This window comes from Armigeres subalbatus, chromosome 3 (genome assembly GCF_024139115.2).
Source record: "Armigeres subalbatus isolate Guangzhou_Male chromosome 3, GZ_Asu_2, whole genome shotgun sequence".
Lineage (NCBI taxonomy): Eukaryota > Metazoa > Arthropoda > Insecta > Diptera > Culicidae > Armigeres > Armigeres subalbatus.
This window is the reverse complement of record NC_085141.1, coordinates 306,022,294-306,037,128: the sequence shown is the minus strand read 5'-3', so window position 1 is coordinate 306,037,128 and position 14,835 is coordinate 306,022,294. Positions and strand designations below refer to the sequence as shown.

General features: G+C 40.0%; 2 protein-coding genes across 5 annotated transcripts in view; one reads left to right on the top strand and one right to left on the bottom strand.

Annotated features, from left to right (window-relative positions):
* The window catches only part of LOC134225122 (protein stum), a 231,097-nt gene that overhangs the window by 198,450 nt on the left and 17,812 nt on the right, over nucleotides 1–14,835 (top strand). For all 4 annotated transcript variants that reach the window (XM_062704922.1, XM_062704921.1, XM_062704920.1 and 1 more), the window contains one exon: nucleotides 10,937–11,270. In XM_062704922.1, the coding sequence (XP_062560906.1) occupies nucleotides 10,937–11,270 (334 nt within the window). The remainder of the gene's footprint in view (nucleotides 1–10,936; nucleotides 11,271–14,835) is intronic.
* LOC134220645 (uncharacterized) lies at nucleotides 5,812–7,239 on the bottom strand. The gene is made up of 3 exons (XM_062699747.1): nucleotides 6,917–7,239; nucleotides 6,223–6,852; nucleotides 5,812–6,160 (listed from the first exon to the last, which is right to left on the bottom strand). The coding sequence occupies exons 1-3, from the start codon at nucleotides 7,121–7,123 to the stop codon at nucleotides 5,954–5,956; spliced, it is 1,044 nt and encodes a 347-aa protein (XP_062555731.1). The 5' UTR covers nucleotides 7,124–7,239; the 3' UTR covers nucleotides 5,812–5,953.

The following is a 14,835-nucleotide window of genomic DNA, read 5'->3' as shown; positions in this document are numbered from 1 at the left end:
CAAGGGCTGCCTTTGCGAGTTTAAGAAATATCTGGAAAAACAGGCAGATAAGTGAACGCACCAAAATACGAATTTTCAACTCTAACGTGAAATCTGTGCTGTTATACGCTAGCGAAACATGGTGTGTATCAGTGGAGAACACTCAACGGCTGCAGGTGTTCATTAACAGATGCCTGCGGTATATAATTCGGGCCTGGTGGCCTCACAACTGGATCTCAAACAATGAGCTCCATCGTCGTTGTCACCAGAGGCCGATAGCAACAGAAATTCAGGATCGGAAGTGGGGCTGGGTCGGCCACACTCTACGTAGGGGCGGAAACGAAATCTGTAAACAAGCATTAGACCGGAACCCAGCGGGACATCGCAGCAGAGGCAGACCCAGAGGCTCATGGCGGCGAAGCCTCAATAAAGAAATAAAAGAAGTCGACCGAAATCTAACCTGGCAACAGGTTGAAGCGATAGCCGGGCAACGCTCAGGATGGAGATCTTTCAAGTCGGCCCTTTGCACCACCGGAGGTGTACAGGATCCGTAAGTAAGTAAGTAAGTATCCGTAGTTCCAGACGCTATCAATCATGGTTGTTCTCCAACTCCTTCCACCCCATAATATCGATCTGTCATCACACACGTGCATAGGCACAGATATAAATATCAGATGAATATCTCATTACCACAACGCGGATTTTTTTAGAATTTCCGCGGAAAGTTATTCTAAATTTCCTCGAGAAATTCTTCTGCATTTCCATGGAACATACTTCTGCATTTCAGCGGGAAATTGTTTTGCATTTCCGTGGGAAATTGTTCTGCGTTTCCTCGAGAAATTCTTCTGCATTTTGCTGGAAATGAATTTTAAAGGTGATTATTATTAATTTCGAAGATTATTTCTTCCGAATTTCTTCTGGACCTTCTAGACCTATCTATGGTTGAGTAGAGAAGGTGGCGAATGAGCCACGAATTGCATCAGCTTGTTGGGAAAACCATCCTTCGATCACGTCACAAAAGTCGAACGTGCAGATAGTCAAAATGTCAGACAGGGTGTCCTACGAAAGGCTGAAACACATAAGGCTGAATACTCATAAGGCTGAATTGAAAAAGCTGAAATCCCGAAAAGCTGAAAGTATCAGAAGGCTGAAATGTATCGAAAGGCTGAAATTGATGGGATGAAATGAATCCCAACCATACGATATGTTGTACAACTATGTTGAGTAGTTGGATAAAGGGTTGGATAGTAATTAAAGAATAAAGAATGATAAATAAAGAATAAAAAATAAAGACTTAAGAATAAAGAAGAAAAAAATAAAGAATAAGGAAGAAATAATAAATAATAAAGAATAAAGAATAAAGAATAAAGAATAAAGAATAAAGAATAAAGAATAAAAAATGAAGAATAAATAATAAAAAAAGAATAAAGTATAAAAATTGCACAAAGATAAAAATTGCACAGTAAAAAATTTGAAAGATTGAAGAAAGAACATAGAAGAAGGAAGAAGGAAAAAATAAGCTAAAGATGGAAGAAGGAATAATGATGAAACAAGAAGTAACAAGGAGGAAGGAAGACAGAAGAAGGAAGGATAAAATGGAAGAATGAAGAAGGAAGAAAGAAGAAGGGACAAGAATGAAGAAAAAAAGAAAAGGAAGAAGGTAAAAGAAAAAAGAAGGAAGAAGGAAAAAAGAAGGAAAATGAAGGAAGAAGAGAACAAGACGAAAGAAGAAAGAAGATGAAGAAACAAGGGACGAGAAAGAAAAGAAAGAAGAAGAAAGGACGAATTTAGGAACATGATAAAAGTTTGAAAAGGAAGAAAGAAGAAGGTAGGACGAAGAAAGAATAGAGAAAAAGGAATAAGGAAAAAGAAATAAGAAACTAGGAAAAGGAAGAAGGTAGAAGAAAGAAGACAGAAAGGAAGAAAAAACAAGGAAATGAAAGAAGAAAGAAAGAAGAAGAAAAAACAAGGAAAAGGAAGAAGAAAGAAATAAAAAAGCAAAAGGAAAAAATGGAGAAGGAAGAAGAACAAAGAAAAATTAAGGAAGAAGAAACCAGAAAGAAGAAGTATGAAGAAGAAAGAAGGAACAAGGAAGGCAGAAGAAGGAAGAAGGGAATAGGAACAAGGAAGGAGGATTTAAGAAGTAAGAACTATGGAGGAAGAACTAAGAAGAAAGAAGGTAGAACGAAGAAGGAAGAAAGAAACAGGAAGAAAAGGAAGGACAGGAAAAAGGAAGAAAAAATGGAATAAAAAGGAAGGAAGAAGAAAAAAGGGAGAAGGAAATAGGAAAAAAGAAGGAAAAAGAAGAAGGAAGAAGAGAGAAGAATAAAGAATAAAAAATAATAAAGAATAAAAAAAAGAAAGTAGGGTAAATCACTACTTGGGCCTATGGACCCGGTTCCCGGCTCACTGCACAGAAAACTAATGATTTATACTGTTTGGAAGCCGTAAGCTTATGATTGATAATTTTTAAAAGGTCTCCCATTTATTTTTCACAATACTCAATATTTTTCAATCACTTGTTTCATTCCTAATTGATCCAATTGTAGAAAATAAAAATGTAGATTTCAAAATTTCGCTCTCCGATGCCACACCACTGAGCCGGAGTGATTCTTTCCACTTTTACAAAGCGGTATCATCAAATAAACACCTACTTGAAAATCGTCACAGTGCTCGATACAATCATTGCTTCAAGCTTTTATTCACTACACCATAATGCTAGACAACGCACTTCAATTTTATCACTAGAACATATCACTAGAACTTATTTAAACATACTAGAATACATTTGAAAATGTATTCTCAAACCAAACAAAAATTTACCTCGGCCCAAGAACTTCTAGCCGCACCGTGCTGCCAAAAGGCCAGGATTATGAATATGATCCTTCATCTGTAATTGTAATTGTAATTGTAATTTATCAGCCTTCACCCTGGCAGACACTGTCCGCCCATCTACACTTAAGTTAGGTGAAGACCTACCAAGCCTTCACCGTTAGCATGCGCTAGACCGTATAGTACACCGGTTTCCAACCACAAGCAGGCGCTGGGCTTAACCAGTCCCACAAGTGTCGGATACATTAAAGAAAAGAGAGTTGACAGGAAAGGGAAATATTAGTGGAGAAGAGTTGCGTTTGCTGAAACGAGACAAATGAATTATGATTAGTATGGTAATTGTGCACCACGGATGGATGCTAGTCCTTGCATCCCTAGATGTTCGATTCCACGCCTTTCTTTCAACCGATATCTGTAGCTCCGTCTATGTTTGGTGGGAGTATAATTTTTCTGTTCATATGGATTTTTGTTTTCTTCAAATGCCGGTCGTCTGTAACAAAAATAATAAAAAGGGCCTCCGCCAATTGACCCTGGAATATTAGTAATTGTCCAAATAAAGTTCTTGTTGATATTAAAGTCACTAAAGAAACATTCCAAACACTGGACAACTGCTCCAAAGATACGTTACATTTAAAACAAAATAAAATTAAATCAGTTTCTCGAAAATTTTCACCCAATTCCACGCATCATCTGTTTCTCTGTAATATAAATATAAAATTACTCGTCACATAATTGACCCCCTTAACAAGTATAAACTTTTGTCACTCCTATTATTGTTATTACTATTAGTTTTCACACAGTCTTATTCTATAGGGTTAAGGCAAGCATTTTCGTCTTTTCGTCATAGTCTTGAAAACCAATATAAGAGACACCTTTTCCCAAACTCATCCGTACCAAATCGTAAGCTCAGGAGAAACGTTCTGCTACAGTGGAGTTCCAGCAAATGAACGTTGCTTTCATTGGTTTTAGCACCTACGACGATGGACGGAAATACTTGCCGTGTCGCTACCAGATTATTTGCCTAAACATCACCAAAAACTGTCTATATTAAACACTTATGTTATATCCAAAGGATTGGACGTAATTTTATCAATTTTGACGAGAATTGAAACATATTTGAAGCAGCACATTCGTTTCTAAAAGAATCAGCTGTCATATGAATGGAACGTTTCGGTAGTTCGTAAAGTATTTAAGAAGTACACTACAACATTTACGTGCACATGCTTTAATAAATCATGTTTACTTTAGTTATCCAAACTCGATCCCAACTACCCCGAAACAGCTATTACTGTAGTAATAACGCATCGAATCGGGGAATTCATGCAATATAACGCAGAGTTTAAACCCTCTCTTGCGTTATGTAATATCCACTAAAATAAAGCTCCTAAGAAATTGATGCGTGAAAAATAAATAAAAGTTATCAGATTGCATAAGCAAAAGTTTATATTTTAAGTTGATCCGTTTAGTGTCAACCGGTGGATACCTGTTCTAAACACTCATTTGTTTCAAGTTCTATTTCACGCAAGCCCCCCACATTATATAATAATGAGTGCTGACAACTCAAGATACTTAAGATCATGAGCAGAACGGAGGTAGGCATAACTTCTAGGGATCAACCACCACCATTATGAATATGATCCTTCATCTGTAATAGAAAAATAGAAATGTCTACGTTGACGCTATCATGTTATTTATAATTCTCTCGATTTCAAAAGGTGAAAAAAATATTGTTTTTATGTATTTGGATGAGTAAATATATATTCTCAACCAAATAAAAATGATTATGCATCATGTTGTCGTGGAACGTGCATATTTTTGTTTACGTCGCATTTTCTAGCGTCCCGAGAGAGAATGAGAGTAAAATGTTGAGAGATTGAGTGAAAGTTTGCTTAGGCCGGGAACTAGTTTTATGTATGCCAGAATGGCAATCGCTATGACTGAAATGAGTGCTGCACCTCGTTAATTTAAATCAAATAAAAGCTTTTTTGAACAATATTTAGCTATAGCTATTGTTTAAGCAGAAGTGAAATCCAATGCAGTAATATACAGCCCACAAAATTCAGGAAAAGTTGCTTCCTGTCATAAATATCAATGAAATAATGCAGTCGTACGCATGTTAGGCCGGGAATGGGGTAAGAAACCCTAATGTTGGCAAGAATCAAAAACCAAATACAAGAACCAAGAACAATAAAATCTTGTTCCTTTCTATGTTACTTCAAAAATTTTTGAGCTATAAAGGCTAAAAAATAAGAATTCCGTATACAAAATGAAAGACAGCAAGAAGTCGCAAAGTTGCGGATCATTTTAGTTTGTGCCCCTATTAACGACAAATGTGAATTCATCCACTAAAATTGATTCTCACTATTTTTCAGCCTTTTGAGTTTCAGCCTTTTGTTATTTCAGCCTTATGTGAGATTTTTACTTTTCAGCATTTCGTGTTCAGCCTTATGAGTTTTCAGCATTATGTGATTCAGCCTTTCGTGGAAAACCCGTCAGACAGTATATCACTAAAAATAGTTCTCTAAAGCGATCCTAAGGGCAGGCAAAGTGCGCAGCGAACGAATGAAGATGATTTGCGAACCCTCTGTAGACTATGTGGTTGGCAACGCGTAACCACAGACAAACAGACGTAACAGCTTGAACATTTTTCTGAAAAATCCATCGTTAAACTACTCTACCACCATCTTGCGAGCATGTTACACGAAACGATGCTTCGTATGACATCGTCACCAGAAGGCGCTGGAGTGAAATGTCAAACCAGAAGGATTACGACACTAACGCCTCTAGTTGTGAATTGCGCAATCAATCAAATTCAAATGGATCGTTGAAGTCATGGTCGATGGTAATTTTTCTAGTGTTACGTCTGTTTGTCTGTGGTGTAACCGTGTACCGAGTGAAAAGTAGAAATCTTTTTTGTACGGCACAGGCTGCTTCAGCATGCTTAAATAAATGAATGAATGCAGATTTTATACATTTTCTATTTCCAAGATTACTCACCAAACTCTTATTTAAATCAATTACCAATATGACTGCACTATGTACAACCATATTTTGTTTATTTATTTAGTAATACTGGATACTCTACAAAACATTAACTTTACTGATAAGACACGCAATACCGTACAACATCCTACTAGAAAGATTACTCAAAGCTTCCTTTCCTACTAGACGCTTCTTGTACCGTTGACCGCCTTGAAACCCTCTGGATACTTTGTCGTTGATAAGTTTGTGCTATAGGAGCACTTGATGGTCGCCTAGTACCGAGTTCCACCTTTTCCAACCTCCTATTGCATAAAACTATGTATTCATTCTTCCGGTTCAGCTCTAGATTTTGACAATCACGTTCGATCTGCCATAAATTTCTTTGGTTGTTTAAAGTATTACTTATTATAAAATCTAAAAATAATTTACCAATAAGTCGTCTAATTGACTCTGCAAAGCAATCCGCTTGCTTTCTTCGTCATCTAATCTTTTTTTCATCTCGCAAAATCTTGACTCTCTCAATTTTGCCACCTGCAGTTGCTCCATCAGGCACCGCTTCTGCACCTTCATCTCACCATAAATTTGCTTATAATGCCTAAGCTCAGCTTTCAGCTTCTCGCAAGTCTCCGGAATCGAATCGCCGCAAGCACCTTCGTCAAAACTGGACCTCGGTTCACGCTGCTTCTCGCCGCAATACTCCTGGAACTTCTGCTTCAAGCAGGCGTTCTCTTTCGCCACACTATCGTACTGTTCGGCTTTGTCCTTTAAAGCTAGAATCATGTTTCGCAATTCGACCATCTCCTGATCCATCTGATTCGGATCGAAAACTGTCGAGCGCTGCTGGACGAGAATCAGTTCCTCCTTTTGCTGTTCGCATGTCTCGGCCATCTGCTGAACGGACACCAGCTGTTCGCCAAGATCCTTGCGTTCAACTTCGATTTGTTGGACTAGGGATTTCAGTTTCTTGAGTTCTAACATGAGACTCATGACGTAATCGACTAGCTCTTCAACGGTTAGATGTTGAAGGTATGCCCTTGTTAGCCGGTAGTCACCGCTTGGCTGAAAATATGCGTTCATAGTAATCGATCTACGGTAATTGGGAGCTACAGATTTTTGTTGTTACCCGTGGTAATTTTCTCTGGAAGCGTGCTTTGTGCGTAACGTCCAACAAGAATTTTGAAGTAACCATTGGGTCTAAGGACCATGCCCTCACATCGGAGCATGATTCGTAGGATTTTAGCTGACAATCGCTACGCTTCCTATCAGGCAAAGGGGGCTCTTCATTACGAAACGGTACAGTTAAAAACATTCGCTGGGACGAAAAGGCCATTTTTAAAAAGTTCTACCGTTATACGACAAATTTAGTGTACAGAACTCCGGTAAAATTACGTGTCAAAAATAACGAAAACAGCCTATAAGGCTGCTACGATCCAAGTTTAATAATTATTTATATAAAACTTTTATAAAAACTGTGTTTCACACCTTTCAAACATTCAAAACTTGTTCACATGAGAAAAGCCATTGATGCCGATAATTATTTAGCCTTGATTCTTGCGTAAATGCAAATGTCCACAATCGAAAGCATTACCAGTGCCCGAGAAATGTTTTATCGTGTATTATGTGCACTCAAATTGCAAAGTAATTCGGAATTGACATCTGTGTAACTAATAAAATGTTATTGTGCCTTGCAGCGAAGATTAGCAAAGATAGCGCTCCGCCAAGTTGGCGACAAAATAAAATCAAGATAGCGAAACTGTCATTCTAATGAATGTGTCAAACACAAAGCAATAACATTAGTTCTTTTTTCACATTAAAGAAATATTTTGTTGAAGAATGTTTCGAATCGCGACGCAGTTGAGAAAAGAAATAATTTCTAAACACGCATCAACGGATACTAAACATCATTGTATGTATGGATTTTACATCCTTGGATATTCACGGTTGGAACTGGCAAGAATCTACGGAAAACACCACAGCACGATCTCTAACTGGATTGATGAATACGAAGAGTATGGCTGTTTTTGGAACCTTCGAAGGCCGGTACCCGAAAATTTGGTCCTAGTGACATAGAATGGGTGAGAAATCTGTATCATAAGCAGCCTACACTGTATCTGGACGAAGCGCAGCAATTATATCGCGATGTATTCAAGCAGAACATTAGTACCGCAACTATTTGTCAAATCCTAAAGCATATCGGATTCACACGAAAAGTGTTGGAGAAACGGGCAATCCAAATTAGGCGTTCCAAAATAATAAAGTATCAAGTGGAGATGGAGTCCTTCCAGTGGGACATACACAATTTGGTTTTCATCGATGAGGTTAGCTTCGACAACCGCGATTTGCAGAGGAACATGGGATACTCCCCAGTTGGAAAACCTCTTGTAGAGAGAGCTAAATTCTGTAGACGTCCACGCGTGTCATTGCTCTGTTTCCATGGACAAGAAGGTGTTTTGGAATCTTGTAGTGTTGAAGGAACATTCACTCGGAAGCTGTTTTTTGAAGCATGTCGTCGATTTGCATTGAGCGGAAAAGTTTATAGTACCCCGGAGAAAACTCTGTTTGGATAATGGATGGCGCCAAGATTCATCTTGACCCAAACATAGTCCGTTATTTCCGATCACTGGGAATTATGATTATTTTTCTTCCCCCTTACTGCCCGATGCTAAACCCAATTGAAATCATATTCGGATTGATTAAACGCTTCATTAAACAACAAATGAACAACCCACAGGATGTTCCATTAGGTATTGAACACGCCATTAAAAGGTTTACAAAATACCCATCGAAAAAACTTTTTCAAAAGTGCGGATATTTTCCTGGGGGCCTTTTTGATCCTACTAAGGCAATAAATGATGAGAATAGATGTGCTTATGTACAGATCTTGTTTATTATAATATATATTAGGCACATCAGTTACCAGCTCGGCGACCGATCTTGAGAAGTCAGTTTCCTGTACTGCTACTGCGTTCTTCATCATTGTCAGCATCGCCTTTCTTTCATCTCGTCGTTGATCCATTTCAGTTAGAAGCTTCCGGAAATCATCCACTGCGTCAACGATTTTGTCGAACTGTTGTTTTAAAGCGACAAAATCAGTATCGAAGCGATCCAACATGTTTTCGGCGATTCCCGCGTCACTTTTCACTGCATTTAAACATTTGGAAGCAGTGGGACCGTTGATCTCGGTGAATAGATTTGCATACTGCTTTGGAGGTTCCCCATCCAAAAGTTCCTCACGCGTATGAGCTGGTGCATGCTGAATATAATTTGCCCATTGAACATACGCACTCTCTGTCGCTTCATATCGGTGGTTATTAATCCTCTTGAGCTTCGCAACCAATGTCATCAAGCTAAGATTTGTATCTGCTCCTGCTCTATCTTTTGCCCCTGTATTTAGCAAACGATTGCAGACGAAATCGTAATCCTTCTGGCTCACAATGCTTAGAGAGTATGGGTGCACCAATACGTGGATCGTTCTTCCTCGCCACTTGCTGAGCAGCTTTTCAGTAATCTGATCACAAGCGAACGATTTCTTCTGATCTTTATCGTGGAAAACAATGAACCTGTTTTTATCCGAAAACGTTGGCTGGTTTGTCACCCACTCTGCGATCGCATCTTCACCGTTACAAGCAGGTTGATACGCTATTTCTTTTCGAACATGTTTGACGCACTTTCTCCATACTTTACGGAAAAAATGATCAACATCATCCGCGTCAATGGTACAGGTCTCCACTGCCTCTGTTTTCTTTTTTTGCTTGAACAGTCGCTGATGAATCTCCAGACAACAAGAGAGCTGTGTTTTGGGATTCTTTGATGGAGACGCTTCGTCGTCGGTTAGTAGCTCTTCAATAATGTCGTCGTTGAAGTCGGCGTCGGCTAAATCATTAATGGCCAGTTCTTCATCGGTTTCAATCAATCGTTCTTCAAACGTTTCCTCGTCAAATCTTTCGCCGGTGTCATCGTTTAAATCTTGGCCAGCTGGTTCGACACATAAAGCTAGTGATGTTGGGTTCAATTCGAACGACTCGTAATCCATTATCGCCTTTATGCGAGGAAAACAAAATATAATTTCAATAAGTTCTTTCATTAAGATTAATATCCCAAAATATAAAAACAACTTACTTTTCACTATTGGCGTTCTGCGGTGACGAACAATTATTTCTATTGTTTTGACAGATGGCTCAAGAAAACGGGAAGGGTTGCTTGATCGTTTGATTTGTCTTAAAATAGAACGAGTTATTCAAAAGTGACTAGGGTGTAAGGAAATGTATATCATGAAATAGCGACAGTATGTGGTGTGGACCAAATTATGTTGAGACAATGTTTATAACACCTTTTGTGGACAAATGGATTTTAAGAGACTATGTTTTAAAAAACTTTAGAATGGTTCAGCTCATTTGATACATTATTAAATACCTTGGCAACCCTTCCGTGCCGTTTTTCGCCAAGTTAAGCTACATTTAGAATAGAAACCAGCGCATGCTAAACTCCTCTGCCAGGCACAATATTCAAACACTGATCCAGAAAAAAATCCCTTGCATAAATTAGAACACGATTAGTAAATAATACTCAGCAGCATATTTCAAAGAAAACGGTTCCTTGAATGACACTCCAAGTATCAATTGCACTGTGAACTCTCAACTTCCTTGCGTGTTATAATGTCATTAAGAAAACGGGAAAATAAATCGCCAACGGTTACGAGTTCATTTCCTTTGTCCTGTAAAGGCACACATTGCTCGTATGCAACTTTTCCATGCATAAGCGGCGAAAGAAAACCTGGCGAATTTATCACGCACCTTACCGTTCTCCTTGATCTGGGAGTCAAAGGACACCGGAACTCTGACGCGGACAAATAGTTAACAGGAGGATATGTCCCTGTCAGATAGCGTGACAACAATTTCATTGCGAAACTTTGCAGAACTATTTTGCACAGAAGTAAAGTGGGAGATCAACCGCGAGGATAACAACCCGCATGGCATTGATGCATCAATGTTACCTACTCGCAAATCTCTTTGGGTGAAGTGAAAACTAATGGAGCAGCATGGTGGTTTGTTCGGATAAGCTTCTACGGATGAATCTTCTACGGTTTAGTTTATTACCCAGAGCTAATTATCAATTTCCATTCGCTATTTCCTCCCATCCTCAGTGACGAATTTAACGAGACTGGAAAATCGAAATGTTGTACCTGCTGCGGGCCGTGCTGGACCAAGACGTGCCTGCCGTTTAAGCGCTGCTTCAGCTGCAGTTCCTGCTGTGGCCGGTGTCGCGGCAAGGACCACGCGAAGCCGAAGCCGAAAGCCAAGCCCAAAGCGGCGGGCGGTGGTTCCTTCTGGAAGCGGTTGAACTGCTGCCGCAGCTGTCGACGGTCGAAGACGTCCCCGGCGGAAGCGCAACCTCCGGCGGCCACACCGAAGAAATCTTGCTGGCAGTCGCTGAGCTGCTGCGCCGGCTGCCGGCGGAACAAATCCAGGGAGCTGGTGGTGAGTATTGCAATGAAAAACAGGGACACGATTGATGCTGTAGTACTATATTTTTCGACAGAGTTTGAAAAGAGTTGTATTCTAGTAAAGTTATCAATTTTACATTCAAACCTTCATGCGAACACCAATAGCATGAAGAGCAACCTCAATCTTGTATGTTTCAGATTTGTTAAGTAGAATTCAACTTGTAACTCTTAATAGCTGATGAGCTATTGGCCCATAGTGAAAATTAAATTCCTCTTCAGCAAATATTGCACTGCTTGATACTGAAAAAAAAAACAAAATGAATGAGCGATAACAAGAAGCCTCAGCTCTGGCTTCAAAATTGGAATACTTTTGGCGTTTCTCCATTTATCAAAGAAGTGTGCCACTTGGAAACATTTGTTAAATAAATTAACCAAAAAGGATAAAGAGCTCTCAGGAATTTTTTTTTATAACTTGTAAAAAAGACCATCATCACCCGGGGCATTCATGTTTTTAAAACAAAATAAGGATTTTCTCTTAGATTGACTGTCCGTCTCCGATAGCTAGGGGCGCCTGTGTGTTCACACCGGTGCGGCGGTGAGATGTTGCACCTCGGAGACTCGATTTGCGATCTGTCCAAAAAATTGCCTTGACTTTCAACGCTGTACTTGTTTGAACCTTGTAGTACAAAGGGCTCGGGAGAAGGGTTGATGAGTGCCCAAGGCGTGGTAAACAGATGCGCTTCTGCCTTTTGTAATCGCCGATAGGGGCCACCTTGGATTTGGCAGCCAGCAATCGAACGGCGATCATTCCGTCTGTCGAAACTGTGCGTATATAGATGCAGGCTCCATATGCCTTCTCCGAGGCATCGCAGAAACCATGCACTTCAGTGGACACGAGAACTAAAGCAGGCATCGCCTATCTAGGAATGCTAATCGCCGATAGCCCATCTAAACTGTTACGGAACTCCAACCAGTGATGTTGTCCGGCTTCGTCTAACGGGTCGTCCCAATTCCTCATAGCTCGCCAGAGAGCCTGAACGAAAAATTTAGCGAGCACCACAACCGGGCCGATAAGACCGAGAGGATCGTAAAGACGAGCCGTATCCGATAGCACGATTCGTCGAGGAATTTGCCCTTCATTGCACCATTTGAGATCAGAGTATCGAAACACGTCGTCCACCAGTTGCCATTGGAGCCCCAATGTTTTGATTGGAGCAGAAGACGAGTCCAGCGAAAATGTAGTTCGTTCATCGCGGAGCTCTGCTGGTATGTGGGCGGTAATTGCTGGAGAATTCGATGTCCATTTACGCAAGCTCATGCCGGCCGACTGCATCAATTGTAGAAACTGCTGGCAGAGTTCTACACCTTCGTCCACATCGTCGACACCGGTCAACATGTCGTCCATGTAAAAATCCTTTGCTAATGTGAACGCAGCGAGGGGATATTCTTCCGACCCATCCTTGCCCAAGTAACAATTTCCATTCTGGTTGAATTTATTTAATGCTTATAACGGATTTATGACAGCAATCATCGCGGCTAGTTGCTTAGTTTTATCGGCGATCTTATTGCCATTAATAAATTATTCATAAATCCGCTGAAAAAAACTTCAAATGTCAAATGCCAATTGATCTTATAAGCAGCTCTGCGATTGTAATGAAGAGCTTAATAAATCCTATTTTTAAAGCTCGATCACAGCTAGAATTTCAAGTCATAATGTGGTCAAATGAACAACCCCAATAAGAATATTTGCATTGCAAAGAGTTTATAACGGTGTAAAATAAGAGCAATATTTTTCTGATCGAAAATCATGATGGCCATGTTGAAAATGGAGAAGCATTTACAAGCCGGTTAAATTTATCACTGGAATTCACGATTAAACTATATTTCCACCTCGTTAAGCATTTTCTAGTTAATTGATATAAATTACAAATATTTTGTAGTGGAATATCAATAGTTTCAGTAGACTTGTATGATATTGTTATTGTAACTATTTTTAATTTATTGCCCAGAACTACATTATTTCGCTGGCGCGTGGTGTTTAAGCTAATTTTTTCACTAGCTTTCACCATAGAATCGAACGCGCACTTCATTTCGATTGAAGTACATCGAAAAATACTGAAAGTACTGAAAAAATAATATTTGGTGGTCATTCTTATCATGATTGGCATCAACAGCTCATTTTGTTTTCATTTTTCGGTAAATTTATTTCTCTTTTTTCAAAGCACATTTTCAAAAACTACTCGAAGCTTAGTGGTTGTATTGTCTGCTTCCTCCACGCCATCTCTTGGCGATCAGAATAGCGGCGTAACTGGAGTTTCTGGACGACATTTTCCGTAACCAAGCTTAGCTGTGAAGCGGGATCGAGTAATGCTCGGGCACAATCGGTGTGTCCGTGTGAATCGAAGATCTTGACGATGGCGGTTTGTAGCAGCACAGTAGCTGGGAACAGTTCGAAAACTTCCGACGAGCGTGATGGAAATGAGGCTTGTGGCATTGGCTGGCATTTGATGGCGATTGAGATTCTGCTGTCGATGATTGACGGAACTGTGCTGGTTGCATTGACGAATTCGATGCCGAAGGTAGCGAAATAGCAGCAGAATTGGTTGGCTTTGATAGAGTGGACGAACGCTCTTGCGACTGATGTAGCATTGTGTGATGTTTCTGGCCACATACTCTGCAAACACCGGATGAGCAATTTCTGACTAGTTGGATTAGAAGCAGTTGATACACAAACCTTTCTTTTTCACCTGCTCGAAACGTTGGACGACCGAAAGTTTCGGGAATGCTTCACACTTGAATGGAGAACGAGGAGACGTAGAGCAGAACGGGCAAGAACTTGGCGATGAACTAGTACTAGTACTTGTCATAAGACGAGTTTGTACAATCCCATTTAATTCCACCACTTAATTGTACCTTGACAGATACGTATTTCGACCTCAACAGTAAGGTCGTCTTCAGTGTCTCGTACTTGACTCGACTCGTACGAGACACTGAAGACGACCTTACTGTTGAGGTCGAAATACGTATCTGTCAAGGTACAATTAAGTGGTGGGGATGTCAAGGGCCGAAAACCTCATTAATAAAGACAATAAAAAAAAAGTGGTGGGGATGTACAAACTCGTCTTATGACAAGTGAAGACATTCCACTAAAAAGCTCAAAATAATTTTCTTAACGAAATAGTATGTACTAGTAACTGTGTGAACTGTATTTATTTTCGACTTCTGTGACCGGTACGACTCCGGTTTGTGTGTATCTAACAAGCGTGGTTTCGACGGAGTCAGCGATTGGAGCACCGTTAGATGGGTACGAAGGTGATGACGTCTTCGTATTTGGGAACCTCTGTCGATTTGTGGTACGTTTCCCACTGCTTCAGCGCGGACGAATCGAGTTTACTACAAACCATGTGCGCTATCAACACACTCCAGTCTTTCGTGGGAATGCCCATCTTGTCGATCATACACAGGTTCCGTTCAAAATCATCGACAAGATGCATAAGCGACTCATAACACTCCCTTTTGAGGGGCCCAATCGAAAATAGAGCATCAATCAACGTTCTGACGACTAACTTTTTGTTGTTGAATCGCTTCACTAGTAGGTT